General features: G+C 40.0%; 2 protein-coding genes across 2 annotated transcripts in view; one reads left to right on the forward strand and one right to left on the reverse strand.

Annotated features, from left to right (window-relative positions):
* Positions 1–27066, forward strand: part of org-1 (T-box transcription factor 1) — a 102511-nt gene that overhangs the window by 51309 nt on the left and 24136 nt on the right. The window contains exons 5-6 of the mRNA XM_083140081.1: positions 6440–6592; positions 11200–11267. Of these exons, the coding sequence (XP_082996207.1) occupies positions 6440–6592; positions 11200–11267 (221 nt within the window). The remainder of the gene's footprint in view (positions 1–6439; positions 6593–11199; positions 11268–27066) is intronic.
* Positions 7530–9367, reverse strand: LOC146002707 (uncharacterized). The gene is made up of 2 exons (XM_083140662.1): positions 9250–9367; positions 7530–8326 (listed from the first exon to the last, which is right to left on the reverse strand). Exons 1-2 carry the CDS (start codon positions 9295–9297, stop codon positions 7781–7783), a joined length of 594 nt encoding a protein of 197 aa, XP_082996788.1. The 5' UTR covers positions 9298–9367; the 3' UTR covers positions 7530–7780.

Genomic DNA, 27066 nt, shown 5'->3' on the forward strand with positions numbered 1-27066 from the left:
GATCACGTGACTATTGGTTACGTGGAGTGTTGTGCTTCTCCACGTCCCCAGTTCTTGATCCACATTGCAGAAAAAGTAGAGCTGCATGCAATATATGAAAATAGGTTGTTTTCAACTACACGCTTAATTATGATTTTCCCAATTGTAAATCTATCACACGTGTCTCCCGATTTAGTCGGGACAGTCTTTTACTTTGAATTCCTGTTTGTCATAGGCGTAACTTGACGGGAGCAGAAAGGGCATTTGTAACCCCCCCCCCCAAAATCAGGTTTCTTAAAGCTGCTAAAACAGGAATTAAATACTATGATTTGACGCGTCCAAAAAAAGTATTATATTGAAAGATTTTTCCCAAATACGTAGATAGCAATTTAATACTTTGAAAGTGTCTCAGATTTGTTTATTATGTCACATCTTAGTGTGGCACAGGTCTACTACAAAAGTGGAAATAGTAACAGAAATATGAACCCACTCCTTTTATTTCGTAGCCGATTTCATCTTGAAACTGAAATTAAGAATATTAGTTAACAATGTCATTGGTAAACAATAAAAAAATGTGTTAGACCCAATTCTTTAATACCTTATCATAATCTTTATCGCAAGTTTAAATTTTGTTGTAAGTCCACTTTATGCAAAAAAAAAAAAAAGGTAAAGTTCTCACCTGTGCTTAGCGCTACGCCATGAAATCGTATAGGGGGTGTGGGGGTAACGCCCCACACTTTCTTGATTCGTTCGTGAGTGGGGGTGATGTGATCAGCATCACGCCGCCCCACACTTTCTTGATTCGTTCGTGAGTGTGGGTGATGTGATCAGCATCACGCCCCTGACCGCCTTTACCCCCAGGGTTTCCCCCAGGTACCCATGTCATTCGACGCTGGGTGGGCGCCGGGGTCGCTTCCAACGTTAGAAAAGTTCCCGGGCTTGAACCGGCCGGGGATCGAACCCGGGGCCTATAGCATGGTAGTCAGACGCGTTACCGACTGAGTCACCGGCACAGATAGACTAATCTGAAATGCATACAGTTTAAAGTGGGATCCGAACCACTATGTGCGATCACCTGGTATCGTACCCGAGACCCCTTGATTACAAGGCCTTACCACTACGTCATCAGTGAGGCGCACACAATCTTTGTATTTCGACCTTTTTAAACCTATATGTATCATATAAGAGGTGGTTTAACGTTGCTATGCCTCTATGGATTATATTTAGCCAGTATTCGAGCACATAGCGTCAGGTTTCATAGAATATAAGCTTCTCTTCCATGTTTATGGTTTCCTGTCTGCAGTAGAAAAACTGGCAGGTTCCCATTGCTTTTCTTTCAATAGTCTTCCAATGGTTGCATATCATATCACTCAAATTTGATTCATTCGTTGCGAACACAATCCCCGATGGCGGAGTGGGATCGTGGGCGCCTTGTAATTAAGGGATCCCGGGTTCGATACTCGGTGGAGGAACATAGTGGTTCGGATCCCCCTTTAAACTGTAGGTCCATTCACGATTAGCCTAACAGGACATAAAGTGGACTTAAGACACCAAATCAAGCAACCAACACAATCCCGTTATTGTCCAGAGTATCGAATCCAGAACCTTCGTCGCGAATATCATAAGCAGGAAGACAACGTGAAATAACCGAACAGAAACAGAACCTAAAACCTACATCGGATAGATTGGATTAAGTCGACGATACAGCACGGGTTCTGAAATGAAAAAGAATACGAAAGTTGAAGGACCTCTATACGCACCCACTTTTCCTCCACTCAATGGGGAAGATATCCTTCTTTCTAGCTGAGAAGCCTTTACGTAGGAGTGCCCTGAGGGAACTTCAAGGCCACGATGATAAAGTGTTCTACGTGAAATGACGGGACCAAAACATACGTCAGATAGCTGTGTTCCTCCTTATTTCGTACGCCATTGATAACTGGAACACGTGACCTCGTCTTTGGTAGAGCAAAAGCCTGCTTGCTTGCCACCACCCTTTAGTTCAGTGACCTTCGTCCGTAGTCAGCAAGAGTGAATGACTCACAAGATACTTGTTGTCTGTGAGGCTACACAAGAATAGATATTTCGTTGTTGGCTGTAAGTATTGTTTCATCTGCAGTTATATCAGTTAACATTTCAATAGTTTCCTAATGGTTACGTTAGTGATAAACATGTAAATTAGTTCTCGAGAGTGAACGTTTTATCTATTTGAACGGGGGATTTTTATACAGCCTGCATGTATTATTTTTTCCTGAAACAAGAAGAAATTCGAAGACGCAAAAAGAGTTGTATAAGAGTAGTTAACAAAAGGAAAAAAGAAGAAGAAAACGAAAATGTAAATGCTGAAATAAATTATGGTAGAGATCGAGTGAATAACATTTTGTCATGGGGCCTCCTCGATGGCGTAGTGATAACGTCGTCGTCTTGTAATCAGTGGATCCCGGGTTTGATACACGGTGGATGCACATAGTGGTTAGTATCCCACTTTAAACTGAAGGTCGAGTCCAGATTAGCATATCTGTGCACCAAACCAAAACTAAGAAAGAAATTATCACAGTGTAAGAAAATTTCATGTTCAACCAGATACGAAACAAAAGGGAATAATATATTGCAGGTTGGAGTTCACATCTGTAGCATCTAACCAGCACAATTATGAATCGCAACATATCGTATCAGATCCATTTTTATTATACATGTATGATAATATAAGGGAAGTAGAGGAAAGAGAAAACCAAGCGAAACACGGACGCCTTCTCCAGAATTTCAAATCTCGTTACGTAAGGTTCTGGGTTGGAGTCCCGAACAGGCATGACTTTCTTGTTCTTGCCCTTTTATCTGCTTCATTTCATCATAATTCATCGTTATGGTTTACCTGCAGGGGAAGAATAATGACAATAATTGCCAATACAAAGCCAATGACAAACAGAACAACTCGATTACGGAGGTGCCAAGAAGAAACGAGACTTGACAGTTTCTCCGTCTCTCGGTTTGTCGAATTGAAAATTGCTCTCCCGTTCTCGGTCTCGATTAGTTAAAAATAGAAATCGAAAATGTATGTGAATGAATATACATGTATTTTATATATTCCGGTTTTGTAGGAGATTTCGTGAGAGATGAAGTAAGTACTCTTTCATCGTATTTATTTTTATAATTTTTATTCCCTGTTCGATGATCGCGACGATAAGGACGAGTGACCATTACATGAAATTGATGACGAAATAGTCAAACACCCCCGACAAGGGCGGTACTCAAACCCGGGAACTTTGGCGACGATATCAAATGTCAATCACTTAATGAGCTTGACCACCGAGCCTGCTTAATGTTGTTTCTGTCAGGTAATTCGTAATAACTACCATTTGCTTCATAATTTATCTTATTGTTGTGTTTAACCTGAATTCAAAGAATTAGTTGAAAGGCAAAAATGCAAGATTGAATGTCTCTGATGTTACTTCGTGCCGAATAATATGACGTGGTATTATGATATGAATTTATTAATCATATAATATGCCTATTCATTCCATTGATTGATCCCAATTGAGCACACAAAATATGCTATAATGTCCACTCCATGGAGGAGTGGTTAGCACAGCGCGCTACGATGCCATGGGTCCCTGGTTAGAATCTCGACTTGGGCGTGGGTGTCCTTGGTAAGTGTCCCTTCATCAATTTCATCACAGCATCACTCATCTTCATCGTCGCTATTTGCCAAAAGTGAAAGAATAGCAAATCTAAATAACAAACATCCAATCAAATCGAACATCTCTACCGATTTAATTCTATACGGTACCGAATTCCCACTTTATTACTGCATCTTAAGTCATTTTACAGCATCTCAATTGTTTTCCGATTCGAAATCATTTGGAATGTTGTTTTGTGCAGTTGATTGTGCATTGTTTCGTTGTTTGGATTGTTTAATTAACGTCGCATTAATTAGTTTTAGACCAATCGTGACGGGGGAAGCAAGAGCACAAAGGAAGCGAAAAAGACAAGGAAGAGACCACGGCTTTCTTTAAAGATAGCATCCCGTGAATACAACTCAAGTGACTGCAGAATATTATGAATAAAATTTATTTCGCTTTTTCCTTTTATTTCTATTTCAGTTATTTTACTTCGCTTTTCTTCTACCACTCGCGTTACTCGTGTCGGTGAGGAAGAATTATAAACTCGTGAAATGGACGATGGTACAAAAAAATATATGCCTCTCCTACGGTTCGAAACTGTCAGTACAAAATATTGTCTTATTTTTAAAATTTACGGGCAAATATGGTTTGTCACGTAGCAATTTTCGCTTATCTCTTTCTCAAGGGGTTCCATTGCCTCTCTGATGTCGTAGTGGTAACGTCTTCGCCATGTAATGAAAGGCTTCCGAATTCAATACAAAATAGAGAGGCATTTGGTTCGGATCCCATTTTAATCTGTAGGTCCAGTGCATGAACTGGACTTAAACAATTAACGTGTGGCATGTGGTTTGTGATGAGAACCATCATTTCAGCGAACCTTCTTGACAATGACTCTAATATCACTTGAAAGAATAGTATTTCCTTACGAGTAGCTTCGTCAAGAAACCAGTTCCTGAAATTTTCTTCTGGAGGCATCGTAGCACCCAGCTGTTTGTTGTGGCTGGGGCACGAGTCATGTGACTCATGCTATCAAAGCTCAATCCTTCCCGAGAACTCATAATCACCAGGCAAACTTAAGCGAATATTTTGTTATTTGGGTTGCATAAACAACAGGCTTAAGACGTTACGAAGTTCTACGTCCCGTGGCCCAGGTATTTTTTTCTAAGACTGTACATGGTTCATTAACCGCTAATTAAGATACCAATATATATTTTCTTTTGTGACCTGCCGACATAACAGTGTTCACAAAGGCTTAATTGTAGCTAGATATTTTTCTCCACCCCCTCACATCTATCGTACACCCGCCTAAATCTAAATCTTGCGAAAAACCCTCAATAAATGTTTCCTTTGTTTGTGGAAAAGGGAATTTTAAGGTCAAAAAAGATAAATTTGTGTGTGTGAGAGGGAATTTTTTGTATACCAAAGGAAAATTTTTGTGTGCTGGAGGGAAATTTTTGCTATACGGCAGGGGAATTACCCTCTGGCCCAGGAACATCACCGGTTCAGTGGTGACATATCGAAATTTATAACACTTGAGTTGTTGGCTGAGGATTCGCTCGATTTTTATTATTGTGCGGTGCGTGAAGACGCTCTTTCTTTCCCTGCCAGAGATACAAATCCTGGTGGACTTGTTTGAGTAAATATAAATCAGTCCGCGAGATGTTTGCGTTTTGTGATGGAGGCGTCGGAGGAGGGAGCGGGACGCTTCTCTCCCTCCCCCCTCCGCTCGAGATCGTTCCCGAATGTTTTATGTCCACGGTTGATGCTGTGCGGGGCTGTCTCCAGAGGAAAGTAGCTCGAAATGAGGAGACGACAGCAAGTTTCCTGCAGAGCTTGGCTCCAGAGATGCTCGCAGACTCTTGTTTCTAATCATCTCGACTTCCGCTTACGTGCTATATTGGGGCGATCTCTGATCTTTCGGTTTCTGCAGTTTTACTCATCCTTGTTCCTCTCTCGCTTTTGATACGTTTGGAAACAGACACGGCCGAAATGTCAACCCCCCTTCCACTACGCCGATCTCCTTGGTGGAGTGGTTAGCACTAGAGATGGCCACAAAATCGGGATATTCTGATTTCAAATTATTCGATATCCGTATGCAACGGATAATCCGAAGATACTAATATCGATTTGATTAAGAATTTGTAGAAAATCCGCAGAGTGACATACGAAAATGACTTGTAAAAGAATTTGCAAATAGCCCGTAAAACGGATAAAAGATAAAACTGTCCGGATAATGCGCACATTCTGTTATCATGACATTTCGGATAATTCGGATATCAATATTATTCGGATAATCAAAATATCTGGATAATTCGGATATCTCAAATAATCCGGACAATTTGGATAATCCTAATATCCAGATAATTCGGATAAACTAAATCCGGATAATCCTTAGATCCGGATATCCTAGTTAGCCCAGCTCCCTACGCCGCAAAGGGTCCCGAGATCGAATCCCGGCATGGGTGTTTTTGAAAATTTGTCTTCATTAATTTCATCATGTCAATCATCTTCATCTACACGATTAGCCAAAAAGCGCAGAAATAAACCAAATCAATTAATCAATTAAATTAAGTTCATCGATAACATGTCTTCAATATGCCAGCAAAGGTGTTGGTCACATATGGACCGGAAAGGGGGGGGGGGGTTGCTTTTCTTTATAGGTAAGTTCTAAATTGTAACAACTTTTACTATCATCTGGCGTTCTGTTTTAAGGAGGGTGAGGCAAAATGAGAAATTACGGTAACCTCCTCCCCCCTCCCTTGAGAACTACCAAAGATAATGTTTGTGTAATATTAATTCTTGGGTGTTCACTTTTATCACATATTCCCTTGTCTTTCTTTCAGATTATCCTTAACTCCATGCACAGGTACCAGCCAAGGTTCCACGTAGTTTACGTCAACCCGAAAACTGAGGACGTGTCGCACACAGAGAACTTCAAGACGTTCATATTCCAGGAAACGAGATTTACGGCAGTCACCGCCTACCAGAACCACAGGGTAAGTGCCTATAGTCTATTGATGCAAGGTTCTACAATGTATATAAATGTAGACAACCATACCGATGGCAGATCTCACCCTCCAAAAAAAATGAAGGTGAACTCTAGGGTGAGGGCACGATTTACCCTTAGTAGTGAAGTGAGGGTGACGTGGATTAAGTAAAAATTACGTCTTCTGGCAAGAATTTCATGGTAGAGCCCAGGAAAAATTAAGAGTCTAGCATAAGAATTGATAAATGCAAGCCAAACAATTTGGGTGCATTTTAATTTGAAATAAATTCAAATAGATTGATTAATGCTTGGTACACACGTTCATTACTGGCCTGTTGTTCGGAGATGTCTTGCCGTGAGCCGACCGAAAAATCGACTGAGAAATATCTTCTGAGTAGCCCTTTAAATAACCTCGGTTCGTACTATACCGCGTTTGGTAGAACCTGTCCTGTTTCCCGCGCTAGGGATCGCTCGACAGTTTCGGTGCCAATGAGAAACTAGGAAAAAATCGTCTGCTGGGCAGCGAGGAGCGAATGGAAGCCAGAAGAGAAGCGCTTACGTAGACGCTGTTGCCACGTTGCGTATTTTAATTGGCTGCCTGGCTTTGACTTTCCCCAGCACGGAGAGAAGCCAGCGATCAGCTAGCGCGGGAACTGGGACAGGTTGTAACAAACGCGGTATAGCAGCGCCTCTAGCGCCGTTTCACGTGAACTACGTGGAACCGAAGCGGAGGAATTAACTGCGTACAGCATGTAGCCAAGTGAGATTTAATGCAACTACGTGATCCAGGCAAATAAATCATTGCATTATAATACAAAACGTGTGCTAAACGTCAATGCAAACATTATAAGATAAATATTACAATTTATTTGCGACCTCACAGAGCTGTGTTTAATGTTACAACATAGCACAATACATTAATACAGATAACACACACGTGAGACAATTATATCTGAATTATTATCACAACGGTAATAGCAACTAACAATGGATAATAATCGCACAACATAGAGAAACGCTACATATGCTGATGATCTTGCAGAATTATTGCAAATTATTTGTCTGTACCTCCACTGTTCCAAGAATTGGCTCATTGTTCCACATGAGTATATCACTTACGCTAAGCCACTAGTGTGTCCTACTTTCTTCTGGCGTTCATGCTAACTGGATTGTTGCTCAACAATCAACCGAACTCCTCCTAAATCCAGGAACGATACTTAGCCCATGCTGCCACAGCAATGGAACCTGCTACAGCGGCTGCTTGCAACAGCTTCCACGTGGACGTGTTCCGCTTGACCAGGATCAGAGGATTTTCCGTTTCGAAGACGTCACCATGCTCTCGCCAGTAGAACCTTGCGTTCGCCATGATATCGTAACCCATGCAAGGAGTCCAGAATGACGCTGCGGCGTACAGTCCTGTGTAGATACATGAGAAGAGAGCCAGTTGCGTCGACAGGGATCTATCTCTTGACGCCAGCGCCACGGATGCAAGGCCGCAGAAGACGGAGGATGCCTGGGAGACGTTGCCGACAGTCATGACGAACTTTGTCTGCTCGTTCAGCTCTGGAACGTCCACGATGATCATGCGGCAGCCATCTTGCGCAGCCCGAGCGAGAACACACTTGGACAACCAAGGCTGATCGCGTACGGAGCGGCGTTGGATGAGCGCTATGCTGTTTGCTCTGTCTTCGTCTGTATCTATGAACGGATCGGCGCCTGTGATGTCGGCGTTGTCTTCTATAACCTGTAAAGATCGGGATTAATTTGGTTTGGTTTTATTGTATTAATTAAAAGCTGGTCAGCAATTGGGTATCCTATAATGCAGTAGAGTGCACGGCTATACTGAACAAGCGGCCCTTGTGTTTTACCGTTTTGAAGTAAGATAAAAATGTAGTACTTAATTCGTGCTTCGAAATGGCGCTGTGCATTTTTCACTTAGAAGTTCCTGTTCTGTGAAATAATATAAATTTTCTTACATTACTTAACATAGCTGCTTTCCTGTTGCCAGGTCGAACTTTGGTTTTTTATCGTGGATATGTATATGTATGCGAATTTGCACTAGGATTCAACTTTCTTTATTTCGTGTTTTCATCCGTTTTTTTTTTATTTTCATTTTAATTTTGTATATTGAAGTTTCTATTATTTAATAACTGTAAATTATTTTTGTTAATTGTTTTCCTTCAAATTTATTTGGAAAATATATGTTTTTTTTAATTTTATTTTTCAAGGTTGTCCTTGCGTTCTGACGTCATTCGAGGAATGCCTACGTTGTTATGTTAGGTCCGTTGGGTTTGGTTCTCTAAGCATAAATACACTGTAAATGTATTATTTATGTTAAGATAACTAAACCCAACAATCCTAACATAACAAATTAGACATTTAGCCTTACATCTGCACGTAAATTAGGCTCATTATGTTTCATTTATAACTGAGGTTTCTCCAACTACGTTTCTCTCCAATACCAATTGTTTCCTCACCACATTTCTGGAATTATTGATTCCTATCCTTTCCAATGATGTATCATACATATTTCTATTAGGAATGGTCGATTCTGCCAAGGACAGGTAAAAATGTCGTATGTTTGACTTTGTAATTTGCTTTGAAGGCATCGTGGAAGAAGAGAGAGATTAAAATAAAGAAAATAAATAATCAGAAAGAAATACAAACCTGTATTTCTGTTTCCGACTTGGCAGGTATATCTTTATCGGAATTCATAGTGCTTTTCTCCGATTGAGAAATTCTTAGTAGTACTCTCTCGAAATCTTTCTTAGCTTTTCTGAAGAGATTGCTACAGTTTTTGCCTAGTAGCAGAAATGTAATTGTTGTTTGCAACAAAGAAAGCATTGTTTGACTTATTTTTGTTGTAAAATTGTAATTATCAACTTCAAATCTTAATTTCTAGGATACTTATATGAATTTTTTGTTTGAAAATGTTGTTCATATTGTTTCTCTCTGAAAAGCAGTGGCGTGCCCAAAAGGGTTTGCTCAGTATTAAAAAATATGTCTAATGTCCGTAAAGATGGCACAAAAACGACTGGCTACTAACAAAAAGTACATAACACCATTAAGCCTTGTTTCCATGATTATGAAAAAATATAAATATGCTGACCAAGGCAGAAATTTATTTTATTAAAAACATAAACTAAACGTAACGTTTCAACCTTCTAGCAAGGTCTTCATCAGGACTTTTGTACTTGATACAGAGTCTGATGAAGACCTTGCTAGAAGGTTGAAACGTTACGTTTAGTTTATGTTTTTAATAAAATAAATTACTGCCTTGGTCAGCATATTTATATTTTTTCAAAAAGTACATGTAACTTCCCTCTGTTGTAAATCCTGGACACGCCATTGGTCAAAAGGTATTCTCCCCGCTGCATTGTTGGCATTGATTTGATTGTCTCGTCCCAACGAAGTAACTACTGATATTTGACCCTCGCTCTATTAACTTCCGCCAGCAGGCACATAGCCAGGGGGAAGGCTAAAGGGGGCTGAAGCCCCCCGAAATCTTACAAATATCTAATTTAAATAGTACATAGTGGTAATTAATTTTACTTCCTTAGCAGAAATTAAACATTAGATCGAACAAAAGTTTAGTATATAATAGAGGAACCAGATTATGTTTTTATATTCTACAATTTAATCCAAATAAACAATGGATCCACAGCTTCTAAAATTTAGTTTTCTTTGTGAGAGGTAATCTTATGAGTAAAATTTACCCCTAACTTTTAAAGCTTATTTGTAACTGAATGTGTAAAAGTTAGTAACAAAATACAATAACTATGAATTTCAGTACACTAACTGTACAAAATCTATGAAAAGTAATGAACATCATCTGTTGGACATTCACTCAAACGGTGGATCGAGTAACACAGTCTCTCCATATTTATAATAGTAATAATAATAAATTAGGATTAAAATTGGTTTATTTTTAATAACTTACAATAGTTTTTATTGTAAAATGGAATTTATAAGCGTGCTATTAATTATTATTGTCATTATTATTTCTTCAGATCAAGTTTTATCATTGGCCTGCCCCCTATAGCAAAATTTCCAGCGACGCCCGTGCTGATGCCCCCCCCCCCCGCCCCCCGAAATAAAATCTTGGCTACGGGCCTGACCGCCGGAGAGAGAGAGTTGCCAGTTGGATCTGAGATTGTGGCATTGTCGAGTTGATGTGATTTGCTGTGTAGTTTGCAACTTGCATTTCTCGGGTAGTGACTTATACCGCACCCTATATATTTTTTTTATTTTTTTCCATAATTATGGTTGTAATGTGAAGATACGAAGCAGTATAGAAATTATGGTCAAAAAACTAAACCAATGCATGCAATTCAACATGGCTGATGTTTTTCCAAGATGGCGGATTTTTCCGGAGAGGGATAACTTACGAATTTTCCGGTTTAGCTTAAGAACAGCTAATTTAACACGTTTGAATTGAATAGGAATCTATTCAACAGCAAAAGTTGCTTTGCAGGGCTTGGCTCTTGTGGCAAGAAGCTTAATGCAGCTAAGGTTACTCCTAAGAACAGCCATAACCTCTTGAATACATTTGCAGCTTTTAACGTACAGGAACAATAAGCTGAATCTCACTAATGCTTGTTTCATTCTACTTTTCAGATAACCCAGCTGAAGATAGCCAGCAACCCGTTCGCCAAGGGCTTCAGGGATTGTGATCCAGACGATTGGTGAGTATACTCGCTTCGTACTTTCTTTATCCAAAATAAATGCTTGTAAGTTGTAATCTGAACGCAATGAGCCCTTCAACCATATCAGTCCAATAATGTGTCTTCAGAATGAAGGATGATACTACTGGAGAACAGGCACGTAGCCAGGAGGGTCTAAGGGGATTGAAGCCCACCCCGAAATCCTACAAATATCTAATTTAAATGTTATTTTTATTGTTAAAGACAGAAATAAAATTAAAAACTTCATTACATTGAAAAAAGTTTAGCGTATAATAGAGCAACCAGGTTATACGTATTCTTATATTCTACCTTTTAATCCAAAGAATAAATGGATCCACAGCTTTCAAAACTTATAGTTTTCTTTGTGAGAGGTCACAGAATATAAACTTTATGAGTAAATTTTTCCACTAACTGTTAATGCCTTTTTTGAACGATTGTATAAAAGTTAACAACAAAATACAATAACTATGATTATCAGTACACTAACTGTACAGTCACGGACACTTCTGGGTTGTAACAATACCACTCACTCTCAATGGAATCGTTAAAACCCAGAGTGTCCATGACTACAAAATATAGGGCAAATAGTGGACAACAATTGTGTAAGATATTCACTGATACGGTGGATCGAGTAGCAAAATCTTTCCATTTATGTAATAATAACAATAAATTTCGATTGAAATTCGTATTTTTTAATAATTTATAATAGTTATTATTGTTATTATTTGCACTAATCAAGTTTTACCTATGGCCTGACCCCTCTCTACAAATATTTATGGCGACGCCCGTGCTGATTAGGGATGAGCCCCCCCCCAATAAAATTCTGGCTACGGGCCTGCTGGGAAATGTGATAGGCCAGGTGTACAGCAGTATTATAAGTTTAGGTTCCCAATGTACAATTTTATTTTCAAAAAAATATAAACAAGACAATGGCAATGGCTATAGGAAAGAAACCAAGGAAAATTAACGTCAGAATTTGAGGTTTATACTGCCCTCCGAGCCCAGACAAACTTTCAACCTTCCCAACTCCTTGTCCTCCCATTTCCTGTACAATCGAGAGCTATTTTTTTTTCCACCGAACTTATTTCAAAGCCAAGAATTAGATTGGGATCATAGGACTTTGAATGATAATACCAAAGAACATTTATAGGCGAAGGTGGGGGAATGGCGCTCAGCGGGCAATGGCGCTCACCCCTCTGTAGTCGTTACGGAGGGTGTTATTGAAGAGTAACTCATGCTAACATCTAGTACTACGAGGCACCAAACAAAAGGCGGCACATGTGGAGTTGACTTTTAAGAAGCAGGGTGCGAAAAACGAATTCTTCATATTTTCTTATAAAATTGGGAAGGAAAAAAGTGCAAGGTAAGTAGACGGAAGGTATAAGCTAGAGTCTTGAAAATGTTACAGATATAATAATAGTATCTCCTGTTTATTTCTTAATTATTATAAAGTAAATATTTGAGGTTCTTCATGAGACGAGAAACAAATAACATAATATGGCGCCTATCGGGTAATGACGCTCACACTGTTTGTGATGGGAACATGAAGGGTGCAAACACGTTTCTCATAATAAGCGTCCCATGTGTGCATTTTTGTGCAAAATTGTGCTCAATTTAATTTGTATCTGCATATTAATAAATATAAGTACTTAAAGATATAGTTTCTGTATAGTACAAAAATAGTATTGATTTACTGTTAGGATGATTACTGAGTGCCATTACCCTACCAATAGGGCAATTGCGCTCACACGCACATTGTTACTTTTTGACGTGTACAGAGATAACTATTAACGACAGGGAGCAAAGTAATACGCAGAGATGTACTACAAACATTGCTTTTTCAGGCCCACATTTTCTTTTTATTTCACTGCGTACAGTTTCTGAGATTTTTAAAATCTCCCTTAGGTGGTCGCAATTCCCCCACTTTCCCCTACAAAGAACATAATAATACACACAAAATATTAATCAGGAACTTTACTTTTCATCAACTGGATGTAACATATTTTTCTGTCATTCAATAAATATTTAATTCCTTATCTATTTACATTAATTTCCTTGCCAGTGTTGTTTTATACAAATTTCTGATCTAAACTACTGTTCAGACGAATTGTTATTCTCATTAAGCTTGTTGCCATGCAGTGTGCGCATGCGCAGTGCGAGTCAGAGTTGAGTCGTGAGACGATGTACAGGTGTTGTACGCCTCGTCATATTCGTGTATATTTGTGAGGAACTCTTCATTATATTTAGTGTTATTTACATGCTTCGTGTTATTAAAGTATAAGTAAGTCTCCATGTATGTTTCATTTGTACCAAAGTGAAACTGAAACACGAAACAACACACCCAGGAACTAGGAAGCTGTTCAACTACACATAAGCTAGAATGAATTGTTACGTTTAGGCCGTTCGCCGGCTTAAACTGCTTGGCTGCAAAAGGATGTGTGTATGAAGAATGGAATAAATTACGCTCATTGCTCTTTACCAATATTTAATGGAATCGCACAAGCGAGGGGGGGGGGAGATCACGGACGAGCCAGCAAGATATCTAAACACTGACAATGATAAAACCCAAAGCGATTGGGGGAGCGTGGGGGCAGTTGCCCCTAACTTTGTGCCATTTTTGCCCCGGAACTATGGCTTCTAAGTGCTAACCCTTATCTGCCAACTGTTGTTGATTCCATGGTTTGGGACCTTGCCCCTTCCCCCACTTTTGATACCCAATCGCCACAACTACCCTTGAAATAGATTTCTAGATGTGTGTCCGAGTTCGTGTCACCAAATGCACGAAGTAGACGACTCAGTGTTGCACTTTGGAACCAAATAGGTGGCTGGGGCAGAATTGCGCTGTTGCCACATATGGGAAAAGCAAAGCGAGAGTTGGACAAAAGTCGCTGGTTCCCTCGCACTGTGTGGCAACGTCAATGAATACACTTTGTTGCACCTTTTTGCATGTTTTAGTGAGATTAGCGCAATTATCCCCTTTTGGCTCCCTCTTTGATGCTCCAGCATCTTTTCCCTTCCTTTTCTTTCATGTTTTGTTAAGAAATCGGACATAAAAATAAATGATTTTCACTCTTCTTGAGCAGCTACATAAAATCCTATATTCACATTTTGTAGAGCAGAAAGAGAGCTATGAAATGTTATAATATAAAGTATACCATGTTTACCATAAATTATATCATTTTCTACAGTATTGTATGGCCGCGGTGGCTCAGTCGGTAACGCGTCTGACTATCATGCTGAAGGTCCCGGGTTCGATCCCCGGCCGGTTCAAATCCGGGAACTTTTCTAAGGATGGAAGCGGCCACGGCGCCCATCCAGCGTCGAATAACGTGGCTACCTGGGGGAAACCCTGGGGGGTAAAGGCGGTCAGGGGCGTGATGCTGATCACATCATCCCCACTCACGACCGGATCAAGAAAGTGTGAGGCGTTGCCCCCACACCCCCTATACGCCTTCATGGCGTGGTGCTATGCACAGGGGAGCACTTTACCTTTTTTTATTGAATAAGAAATGTTAATTAAACTTGCTGAATAAAGACAGCAAATTATCAGCACCTTATTTTTTGCACCTTTTTGAAAACATTTTCAGAACCTTTTCGTTCCCTTTCCCGATCATAATTTTGCATCTTAAAATCCATCCCCTATTGATAGGCAATGCGAGCAAGAAAATTTTACAAAATGTATTTTTATTTCCATAAAATTTAAAATTGAGAGGGGCAATTGCCCCTCTTTGCCCCCTGCAGGTGCCCTTGGCCGTCCAAGTTTGCCCCCCTTGCCCCCTAAAATCTATTTTCGTCCAAGGTTAGTGGGGATGCAATGCCTCTTGCTTCCCTCCCCCTGTGGTTGCGCCACTGGGCTGCGTTGCCTAGTTCGAGCGTCAGACCGACATCTCTTCGGGGTACTTTTGTGTCAACCCTGACCTTTCGAGCAAATACTCGTGGTTTGTGTTACGTGAATTAGAAAGACCAACTCTTAAACCCTCCGAACACACGGGGTTGTGCTTCGACGTGGCAACAGCGCGAACTTCTGCCACCCGCCTAATTTCATGGCCGTGCATATAGAGAATCGGAAAGTACAGCAAACGACACAGCTATTGTAAATTCTGTTTGTAGTAAATGTGGTCACCCTAGAAATTTCGGACCTCCGATAGATACATCAGTTGAAAATCAAATCGGAAAGACACTACTGGACATAGACAGACAAGAAATACTAGCCGACTGTCAGACGAAGACTTCACTAAGGGATCATTTTAAATTAAGGGAATGGGGGAAAGCAAGATACATAAATTTGGTAGGCAAGAAAGAAAGGGGATAGCATGGTTCAGACTGGGGGCTGGAAACAAGTAAAAATGAAGTATGAAGCAGGGAAAACTATATGCTCTTTGTGCGGGGAGAGATAGACTGACGAGCATCTGCTATCTGTCTGCCCCTCTACGCGTGATTTGCGAGACAAGTGGGTTAAGAACGTAATAGGGAGGGAAATAATGGAAGCGGTAGAAGATAGAAGAGGAATCATAAGTGAGATAGTGCAACGAGTGGGGAGGTACTTGTGGGAAGTGAGGGAAAGACGAGGAAAGGCGGACAGCGAAAATAACTAAGAAACCGCACAGTGTTCCTCACACAGAACCCAAAACGTGTCAATTGACACATATATTTTGATTTCAATAACACGTTAACGTGCATAAACTGCAAATGATGCACCTTTTAGTGTGTCAAATACACATAGGAATGTATTAAAGGGTATTTTTATGAGATGGAGTTCCATGTGATGCACTGAAATGTATCAATTTGGAAGATCAGAAAAGATCATTTCGAAGATTACAAACTTTTTTTTAATGCATCAATTGACAGAGCTAAATGTGTAATTTTGTTATCTTCGAAATTATCTTCTCTGATCTTCCAAATTGATGCATTTTAGTGCATCACACGGAACTCCATCTCATAAAAATACCCTTTAATACATTCCTATGTGTATTTGACACACTAAAAGGTGCATCATTTGCAGTTTATGCACGTTAACGTGTTATTGAAATCAAAATATATGTGTCAATTGACACGTTTTGGGTTTGTGTGTAACTTGTAGTACGTGTTCTGTGGAACCAGCAATTTATATGTTTTATTTTGTTTTGTTTCCTCATACTATTCATACATGTGTCAAATGAACAACCAATGCGAATCATCATGTAGTGCGTACAGCCAACGGCTCGCAAAAGGAAATTCAAATATTGTAAATTCTCTGCAGTTCTTTTCTTGCACGGCCTTGCTAAATCCGCAAAGCATCTTGGGCTTTCCCGGCAGAAGCCTTCTTCCTTTCACAATGCAAACGTGATTAATGCCCGCACAGAAGATAGATTATTCAGCCGCAGCATATGGGGAAGGGAGGAATGCTTTGGAACCCTCTCAAGTCGCTGTCTTTGAGATCCACCCAGATTAATAACCAACAGGAATGCGCATCTCGTTGCGGAAGAGGCCCAATCACCATGTCCTCCTCCAGGAAAGCAACAACGCTGGGTCACAAATGAATACGTTGCTTGCTGCACTCGAGCATGGAAGTGGGGAGGTCCTAAACCTGTTATCTTGGGCAATTAATATTCCATTACAACCATGAGTGAGAAGGTGGCTGTAAATTTGAGCTCATATATCTGGAACGATAGCAAAGCAACGATTTGTTTCCTCTGCCACCTTATGAATTTCTTATCCGGTGGCTGCGATCATTTATACGACCCCGGCATTTGCGAGGCGAGGTGGTCTAATTCGGTGCAGCGGGAAATACGGCGCTTGTGAGAAATATCATTTCACCTGCCGAGCTATGAATTCCGTATCCAGCGGCTGCGATATTTCGTTCTTTCAAAATAACGCGTTTTTTATGCTACATTTTGAATAACTGTAATGCTGTTGTTACTTTTCGAGAACCCCTTTTAAAATCACCCAAATGTCAACCTCACTTTCACGTACCCTGGTCTATATTTTTCAGACTAACGAGACTCTGGCGTTTAGACGTATGGCCAGTATAATCTTCTATAGGACTTTGTTGTGTGTTGACCATATGTGTTCGTCCCTTCTTCTCTTCCATAAAGGACGTATTTAGGGGGCGGTGGTCCGGACACCCCCGAAAGACTTATCAGATACTAAAATTAAATAATGAAAAATATATTCGTTTAGCCTCTGAACTTATTGGAAGACAAGGATTATATTGGGATCATGCGGCTTTGAATGACATTACAAAGAAGATTTATGTACAATACTACTCAAAATAATATGCATAAAATATTAATCTGAAACTTACTTTTCTCCAACTACATGTAACATCATTTTTGTTATTCCATAAATATTCAATTATTCATCTATTTGACATTAATTTCATTGCCAGGGAACTTGTTTTTATGTAAATTATTCCGATCTTAACTACAGGTAAGCTACGTAATGAATATGCGCTGTTATATCTCTATTCTTATAAAGTCCTTTTACCTATTCGTGTAATAATAATATATTATTAATTTATATATTGTAATTAGTATTAATTTGATTTAATATAATTATTTTAATTTAAACATTATTATTATTATTCCTGAGACACTGGGTTCGGACATATTTCTAGATACGTGCCTGTACTTCCATGTTATCGCCATTCATCCTCATGTTTGCGATTAGCCAAAAGTGGCAGAAAAGCGAAGTGAAGCAAACTATATCAATCAATCAATCAACTTTTCGAGATGAGTACCTTTACACAGTTCAAAATATTAACTTTGTACGATGTCTATCAATGAGGACCTCCCCAGTGGCGTAGTGGTAATGTAATCAAGGGTTCCCGGGCTCGATACCTGGTAGAGGCACATATAGGTTCGGATCCAACTTTACTGTAGTTCCAGTCCCGATTAGCTTTCCGTGTATAAAGTGAACTTAAAACTAATGCTCATAATTCAAGTATATCTATTAATGAAAATAATTCAACGCAAAATAAAGTTGTTGAAATTATAAGAAAAGAACCATAGCTACTCTGGAAATGTTAAACTTTTTTGAGGCAAACATTAATTGTGGCTGTCTTCCACACTCACAAATAACAATTATGTATTTCTCTTCTATTGTACATGCGTTTATAAATTAACGCTGAGTTCAAGAACGCTGTATCAATGTCTGTCTACGTTTTAAAGTTGTTGATTTGTATTCGTTTTTGTTTGGTACGAAGATTGATTTCAAAGTAATGTCTTGTGTTAAAACTTAAGAAAGCAAGCTGAATTTGTAACGTGTGATTTCAAGTTACATAAAACTTAAGTATAAACTATGTTTTTTAAATCTTTCAACATAACTTGTATAACATCATGAAAAGCCAGTCGCGCGCCAAGTACTGAAATTTAACTTTTAAATTGTGTACACACAAAAATTGGCGTAACACCCTAATTGGCGTTACGTCAGAGGCAGGGAAAGATGGCAGTCTGAGGGCTGTCTACTAAAAAAAAAGTATATGTAGCCTCCTTTCGAAAATCCTGGCCACGCCACTGTGATTGATGAAATGCCAATGAGATGAGAATGCAGTAGCATTGCTTTTATCAATCTCCTCTCTCCCCAATAATGAATCTGAAATCAGGCTATTGCACCTTAAGCAGTGTTTTAGCATCGGCTTTTAGTTTTTTCAAAAGAGAGCGCTTCTTACACTGTTTCTGAGGTAGTTTTTAGATCATCCCTACCTTTTTAATGTATTGTAGGTATTTGTCATATGCAGGTCCCTTTACTACTTGAATTTTTAACCATTCTCAAGGGGTTGTTTACACCCCTTTTATAATTTTAAGTTAAGGTGAGGCGGGACAATTACGCACTAGTTGTGCATTTATTTCAGTCGGATTGGGCACTGCTATTTAAAAAAGGGTTTAGTATGAAAGAGAGTATGAATTTCTCTCCATGTTGCAAGTAGAAACTGTTTTTCAAGTTGATTAATAAGTATGTACAGAATCCCATGTATTCCTTATGGGAAATGAACTTCAACTTCAGATTACGGCTAATCAAATGAGAGTTTCGACTTTTCCTTCTACTATGACATAGTTCAACGTGTCCTTTTCCCGTCCATGTACTTTTCTACGTCATTGGATGTTTGATATTCCCGAGAGAACGAATAAAATAATTCTCCCATAAGCGTAATGCATTTTTTCTTGCCTCCTGCGGCCATCCTGGCAGTGTTGCCAAACCTGATGTGCATAAAAGAGCTACATTTCACCATTAATAGAGCTGAAGATGACTTTCAAGGAGCTAGATTAACGAAGGCTGCATAAAGTGCACCCTAATGTAATTTTAGGTGTCAGAGGGGTGGGGGCGCTGCTATTACCGTTAGCTTTAAAGTGATGGCAATTTATTCTTGGTTTTCTCCGCCTAGATTTGGCGGCATCACCCATCTCAATAATCCAATGATGTTCATATGAAATCGAAAATAAAGGATTTCCAGATAATAATATTGTCATCTTCACCTTAGCCACAGCGCTATATAGTATAATAATACCTGGGGAGTAAAGGGGGCTGGGTGACGCAGCCTATGCGTATATGAATATCACGTCACGTGCAAAATGTACACTCATGGCAAAAGTTGGTATTTATGGGCCGGAGCCAATGGTGGCATCATGTCGGGGCAGAGGTTGGCAACAGTGATCGGCAGCTGCCCCAGCGAGAAAGACCTAGGGGAAATTGTCCCTCCTCGCCTTAAGGGTTTTATATAAGGGGATTTTCCCAGAATATATTGAAGAATACAAAATGGCCAAAACTTTTAAATCAATCTAATATAACCACATGAAAATACGCGCGAAGAATCTACAAGAAATTTTATTAGTTGTAATTTTTCAGGTTTTGAAATATCATAGTTATTTTTAGAAATGAAGGAAAATTTCGAAAAGAGCTTTGCTGGTGTCGGCCAAAGATCTAGCAGAGAGGAGCAAAGGCAGTGATGAATTCAGGGGGTGGCCTCCGGAAATTAAAGTCCCCCCCCCCCTCGGAGAAAATTTCAGCAACCTGGCAGAGCATTCGGACAATACCTAAGGCATTTGACAACCATGTTCATTTTGGCTTTCTTTCATTCACTTAATCTAACATAGAACGTACTTTTTATGTTTTTTTTGTAGTAATAATCACTGATTCTGCCCTGTTTATAATTAAAAGTCAATGAACGAATTTACATTATCATCTGTTTTGATAATTGCTCAATTAAGAATTGGGATGAATCGGGATAGGCATTAAGCTATAAGAACTGAGGGGAAAGAGGAACCCAGAGAATGTTCCATTGATGACGTGATCCACAGATATGCTGTAGAAAGCCTAGACGTCTTAGTTTGCTGTAAATGTAAATTACTGCATGCTTTTTTGGTGATTCTCATAATACCATTTTTAAAATGATAATTCATTAAACTTATTTTAATTACATATGAGAAGTAAGGGACAATTTAAAACTATTAGTCTATGACATCCCCCCGCGTGAAGTTTGATGCCCCGCCCTCCCCTCCCCCCGTAGGAAAGTGGCTGCATTCATTTCTGATTGGTTGATTTGCTTTATTTTACTTGGCTTTTTGTCCCACTTATGGCAAACTTACGAAGATAGTGATGATATGATAAAATTGATGAATGGACACTCAGAAACATCCATGCCCAGTTCGGGATTCGAACCCGGAACCTCTGGCGTTGTATCACGATGTGCTATACTGATCGCAACTCCAACTGGCGGTTGACCTTGATGGCTATTTCTGGCGCGTCCTGTCCCCCAATCATTTTCGGGGGCGTGTGGTCCGATGGGTGTCAGCAAACTCAGTTGCGTAGTAAAAGTTGAAGGGATCACATCGCTCTCCCGAAGCAACGTTGCCAAGCGTACTTCTGTTTTTGCCAGTTGTCTTTATATGACTCTGTGTCCGCCTGCATTCCGACCTGTGGATGGTCTTTCCGGAAACTCCCTCGTGTAGGACCACGTGTTCAGTTGAACCTGCTGATTAACAGTTGCCGAGAAGACTCTTTCTCGCTTTTCAGTACATTTGGCAACATGTGGTGGACCCAACGCTCATTGGTTTCCTACCGCGAAAAACGTTCGGTGTGACACGAAAATGCCCGATCTTATCCGAAGAAAAATTCAACTGATCGTTGATTCGCTGTTTCCCAGTCGCCAGGTGGAGTTGCGTTCAGTATGGGTCTTGCTCTTCTCACAACAGTTTTGCTACCTTGTGTTCTGACGTCAGACGAGGTTAGGTTAGGCCTGTTAGGTTAGGTTAGGTTAGGTTACATTAGCATACAGGTATATACAATGACAAATTATTATTTATTCTAAGAGAACTAAACCTAGCTAGAGTAACCTAACAACGTAGGCATTTAGCTTAAAATTAAAAGCTTTCTCCGGTGACGGCAAACACAATGTTGCTCAAGTGTTGTGCGATAAGTGAGACCCCGTTCTTCAGTACAACCACTCCGCCACAGGGGCCGGCTCATTCAACACTGAGTGAGGATAAATTTTTGTAGTGATAAAACCGGGTATAGAGCGACCACAAGGAAAAAAACCTTGGACGAAAAGTCCCCGCGCAGCTTTCCGTTCAGCTCGGGCCATAAGGAAGCATGGTCCACTCTCCCCTCCCCTCCTCGCGGGAGTACGGTGCACAGGAGTCGCGGGTCTGCGCAGGTTTCTATGCTTGTGGTTCCTCTATAGCTGTGTTTCACCTACGTCACAAACTGTTGCATTGTGGGATTGAGCAGCCATGATTGTGGCGAGTTCTTGTAAACATTCAGAATTCAAGCGGGCGGGCGGGAGATTTGAACCTTGTTTGCGATGGTATACTTTGTGCAATATTAGTTGCTTAGGTCTAACAGACACTCACGTTTATTCTAGAAAGAACAGAAGGCGCAATTCACAACACGGAATTTTCCGATTGTTGATTAGAATAAGCCGTAATGGCGAGAATAAATCGTGCCAACATTAATGAACAAAACAAACAGTACAGAGCAGTGGGGCGAAAATTTCTTTTCAGGTAAGTTAATATATCACATTTCTCTGTGACTTTTAGTACAAATGGATTGAACTGGTGTTTCTTATCATACTTGCAAGTAGAATTTCCTTGTTATTGTTTTATTTGGTAGAAAGTTTGACGATAAAAATGATAACATTCAAAGTTAAATACATCTTGATTGCACACTTGTATTTGATTATTTATATTTCATTCATTAACACAAACTGTTATTGTTATCCTATTCATGAGAAAAGGTGCCGGTAGTAGGTTTTGCGTACTGTCAGAAGAAAGCATTGCTTGGTTAAAACATGTTAATGATATGTCAAAGTATCTCAAATTGATTGATTTATTTTACTTCGTTTTTCTGCTATATTTGGCTAGTCGTCAAGATCAGTCATGCCAAGGCCGAGATTCGAATCCTGAGACCTGCATATCCCAAATTGTTAAAGCAAGTAGTGAAATTACTGTTTTTGAACAACTCAACATTTCAAATTACTGAGCTTGAACAAACGTTAAAAGGAAACACAGAAGATAATGGCTGAGTCTTGGAATTTTCAGTTAATCTGCATTCAAGGTCGTCGATGATCACTTTCTCCCACCCCGAGCGGGAAACATAGGTTACTTATTGAATGTAAATATTTCCAGCAGAATCCTAGCCACTAATAAATACGAAAACAAACTGATTCCATGTAGCTGGTTCAAGTAAATAAGCACAGGTGAACTAGAGTTGGCCTTTTCGTTGCATTTTTATGCAATGTTACCGACATTTTACACAGTGCTAACAACAAACGTGCACTTAGCGCAGGCGTAACGAACGCTACGTGGTGGGTATTTCCTTGCAGACGACAAATAGCTTTCCCGCAATCGTGGCGGCGGTGCGAATCCTGACGTCACATGAAACCATAACGTGACAGTATAAAACCGTGGTTTCGGCGGTAATGGAAAAATAAGCGTAGGGGGCGACGGATGCAAAAGAAACATTTTCCCCGCGCTGTTTGCTCAGCGAAGAATGCTAGCGGGAAAGACAAGACGAGTCAATCAACGCCTAGACATCGGCCGTGAATCTTCAAAGCGGTAAACAAACCGTCGCCCTTCTTTGATGTGGCTCGTACATCACATCAAATGCGCGACGAAGAAACCGTAACTTAAAGCTGGTTAATGACCAGAGCTAAAAGTCTCTTGTGTTTATTCGGTGGAGGTGTCGCCACTCAAAACGCCTCTGAATGCCGCTTCGGGGCTTCGGGTTGGAATCTAAATATAGAACGGTTGGAGGAACACTCGACTCCCACCCCCTGTGTCTCGAGTATACCCATTAAGAAATTTAATGAGTTTCTTTAAATTAATAGTGTTTTCTTTCTTAGATGAGAAATTTTGAAAAGTTTGCATTTTGATGCCTAAAGCCTCGACCGTCATGTTTATCTTAGGAATGGCCAAATCCGGATATAGGATATTCTGATATCCAGATTATTAACATATCCGAAATCATCGGATATCCGATGTTCAAATTATCCGGATATTTTGATTATACGAAATGTCTATATATCCGAATGTGTGCATTATCCGGATAGTTTTATCGTTTATCCGTTTTACGGGCTATCCGCATAGTTTTATTCGTCAGTTTCGTATTTCACTGTACAGATTTCTCACAAATCTGTCTCATCCTCATTCTCTGGATATCCGAATTATCCGTTGCACCAGGGTGCGAAATCCTGGGAGTGGGGACGGGGGATTTCCACTCCCACCAATATTGGCCTCAAAAATCCCCCCACTAAAAATTTCCGGATGGGAGAGGTTTTGTTATAACTAGGGCTCCGAAGTTGAAAATTATTGACAATTATTGAAATAAATTGACAAAAAAAAGACATAAAAAGACCTAAAAATATTCAAAAAAAGGACCTAAAAACAAAAAAAGGACGTATAAATGTGATCCAAATTAATTAATAAGTTCAGCTTTAATTACATATTTAATGAATAAAAAAATACAAAATTCTGATGGTATGAAACACACAGTGCGAAAAAACTGAAAGCTTCAAAGCAAGAGAAAGTTGCTACTTACAGCGCGACTTTCCAGACAAGTTACGGTTAAAGGACCTTGTACCGTATGTGCTTCAGTCGTCCAAAAATATATTTATTTATATCTTTTTTTATTTCTTTACTACAGAAAGGATGTTTAAGAGGTGATGAACTGATGATGATTCGAATTGAGAATGGGCAGTAAAAACGTAGTCGAAAGAAGATGAAGTTGCAAAAAAAAAGACCAATAAGCAAAAAAACGCCGAAAAAGGCAAAAAAGGACAAATAAAACCCACCTGTTTCTGGCCTACAATGACCCAAAATGAACGTATATTATGTTGGGCCTCGTCTTTGGACACTAGGGGAAAAAAAGGATTTTCCCTCAACTTCCGAGCCCTACTTATAACAAACAAAAGATAATCAATTATTTTTAATTTCAAATATACTTTACTAAGACTAATATCGAAAACACAAGCAAATTAGTGTAGTTGTGAATATTGAATGCATTCTCTCTCAAGAGATCATTAACAAATCTACACCAATACGCACAAGAAATGTAAGACAAAGATGCAAGAAAATAATAAATATGAAATCTAATTGATTTAGAACTCACACATAATAAAAGCCACTTGAACTATTTCATAATTTATTAACATCTTTAACCGGTTAGTAAAGGAATTTATTAGCTGCTTTGCAATATCTGATATGTATAAAAGTAACAAATTAATTTCCTTTATGTATAATTAATAATAATAATAATAATATATTTTTAATTGAGTAATTTATTTTTACTTTTAATAACATTACAAATATGTATCGTATAATTTACACATGTTTGTGGGGGGGGGTTGTAGATGAAGAACTTTCTCCCCCCACCAGTTTTCAATGAGTTCGCACCCTGCGTTGCACCCGAAACTGATATCGGATAATTTGAAATCGGGATATCCGTTATCCGGATCTTGTGGCCATTCAATTCTTCTCCCCCCCCTCTCTCTCTCTCTCTCTCTCTCTCTCTCTTTCTCTCTCTCTCTCTCTCTCTCTTTTTCTCTCTCTCTCTCTCTCTCTCTCTCTCTCTCTCTCTCTCTCTGATCTTCTCGATAGTGTAGCGGTAGTGTCGTCACCTTGTAATCAAGGGGTCCAGTGTTTGATCCCCGGCGGAGGCACGTCGTGGTCCGAATCACACTTTAAACTGCAGGTTCAGTCCCGATTAGCCTATCCGTGCATAAAATAAACTCAAATATAAAAACTTCGAATACTGTCGTTAAAGTACACCCAACGGCAAAAGAAACGGTATGCGAATTGTCCACCAACATTTTAATTCGGTCTGTATTACACAAAACTGATACATGAAAACCTCTTTTTAAAAAATTCCGTATATTAACACTTCCAAGTTTGTACATACTTGAAACACTTACTTTCATACACGAAACAAAATCGAACTAACCAAAGAACATAGACACTCACAATTACAATACCAGTCAAAAAGATAACTAACAAATTCCCAAAGTGCTGCTTTACTCTGGCATCCAGTTATACAGAAGGTTGTTTCACGTTGATGGTAACGATTTCGATCACCAGGAAGCAGCACGTAGGCACAGCACAGAGCAGCCAGAGCCAGTAGGACGAAAGTACTGTGTGTTGACTTTCAAAGACGATGGTTGGTGTGTGAGTGAGTGTTTATATGGCACCAAAAATTCCAGTCTTTTAGGAGGGGTACATCTGTGCCCTTTCCGACGTTGGTTATAGTTATAGCCAGATAATTAAACAGTGTCACATGAAAGCATTCCATGTGTCAAAGAAGGACATCAATGCAGTGTTGAATCGCCATAAAGCTTGCACCGTACATGTTGCTGGAACCAGTCAAAGTGGGCCTCGGACATATCGGAAGCCCAAGCGTTCCTCCGATGTTGTGCGGAAAGTGAGATCCTTGGTGCGATGTGAAAACCCTGCAACGCAAAGAGTGATTGCACAGGCAGTGCAATGTTTCCCTGCAACTGTAAATCGCATCATAGCCCAAGATTTACAACTTGTGCGGAAGCACAAGGCTCAAGTTCATAAGTTGCGTGCCTCACATGTCCAGGAGAGGAAGACCAACAGTCGGAAGCTCTACGAATGCCATCTGGTAGGGGACCGGTGGAAGTATGTGGTGTCCCTGGATGAAGCATGGGTGTATCTGTCGGGATGTGGTAAAAAAGAGGGCCATCTACTTACGTCCACGTGATGCAAGAGGTCGATCTGAGTGGGTACGTGAATGTGCTGAAAGTTTTCCACGCGGGTTCATGGTTGTTGGTGGTTACTGCCATAACGGCAAACTTCCACTGCGCAGAGTGGAAAAAAGGCTAAAATAAATTTAGCCTATTACCAGACGAATATTTTGGAGCCACTTTACAGACATGATATTCCTTCTCTCTATGGCAGCGACACATCTCGTGTTGTCATCCACCAGGACAAGGCTTCCAGTCATACGGTAAAGTCCACGCAGGCATACATGGATCGGATGGCACGTGAAACGGGCATTCATGCAATCCCCTTTACAGACATCCCTGTGAAATCCCCCGTTGCCTCTTCCATGGATTTTTGTGGGTTTCCGTTGTTGAAACGAGCCTTGGGAAGCAGACGGCTCCGCACAATTGAGGGTCTTTGGAAAGCTTGTCAGGAGGAATATGATTGTTTGGACCAGTGCGTTCAACGCAGTCTCCTCCAATGGAAACTCCGCTGCAGGGCCATTGCTGCAAGACAGGGGTATCACGTGGAGCACCACCGCTCGTGACGTCACGGTTTTTCTTAAGGTGAGGTGGGTTCTAACTTTGTTACCATGGACGTGAAACGAC

The sequence above is a fragment of the Lepisma saccharinum genome, chromosome 18 (genome assembly GCF_977018435.1).
Source record: "Lepisma saccharinum chromosome 18, izLepSacc3.1, whole genome shotgun sequence".
Taxonomy (NCBI): domain Eukaryota; kingdom Metazoa; phylum Arthropoda; class Insecta; order Zygentoma; family Lepismatidae; genus Lepisma; species Lepisma saccharinum.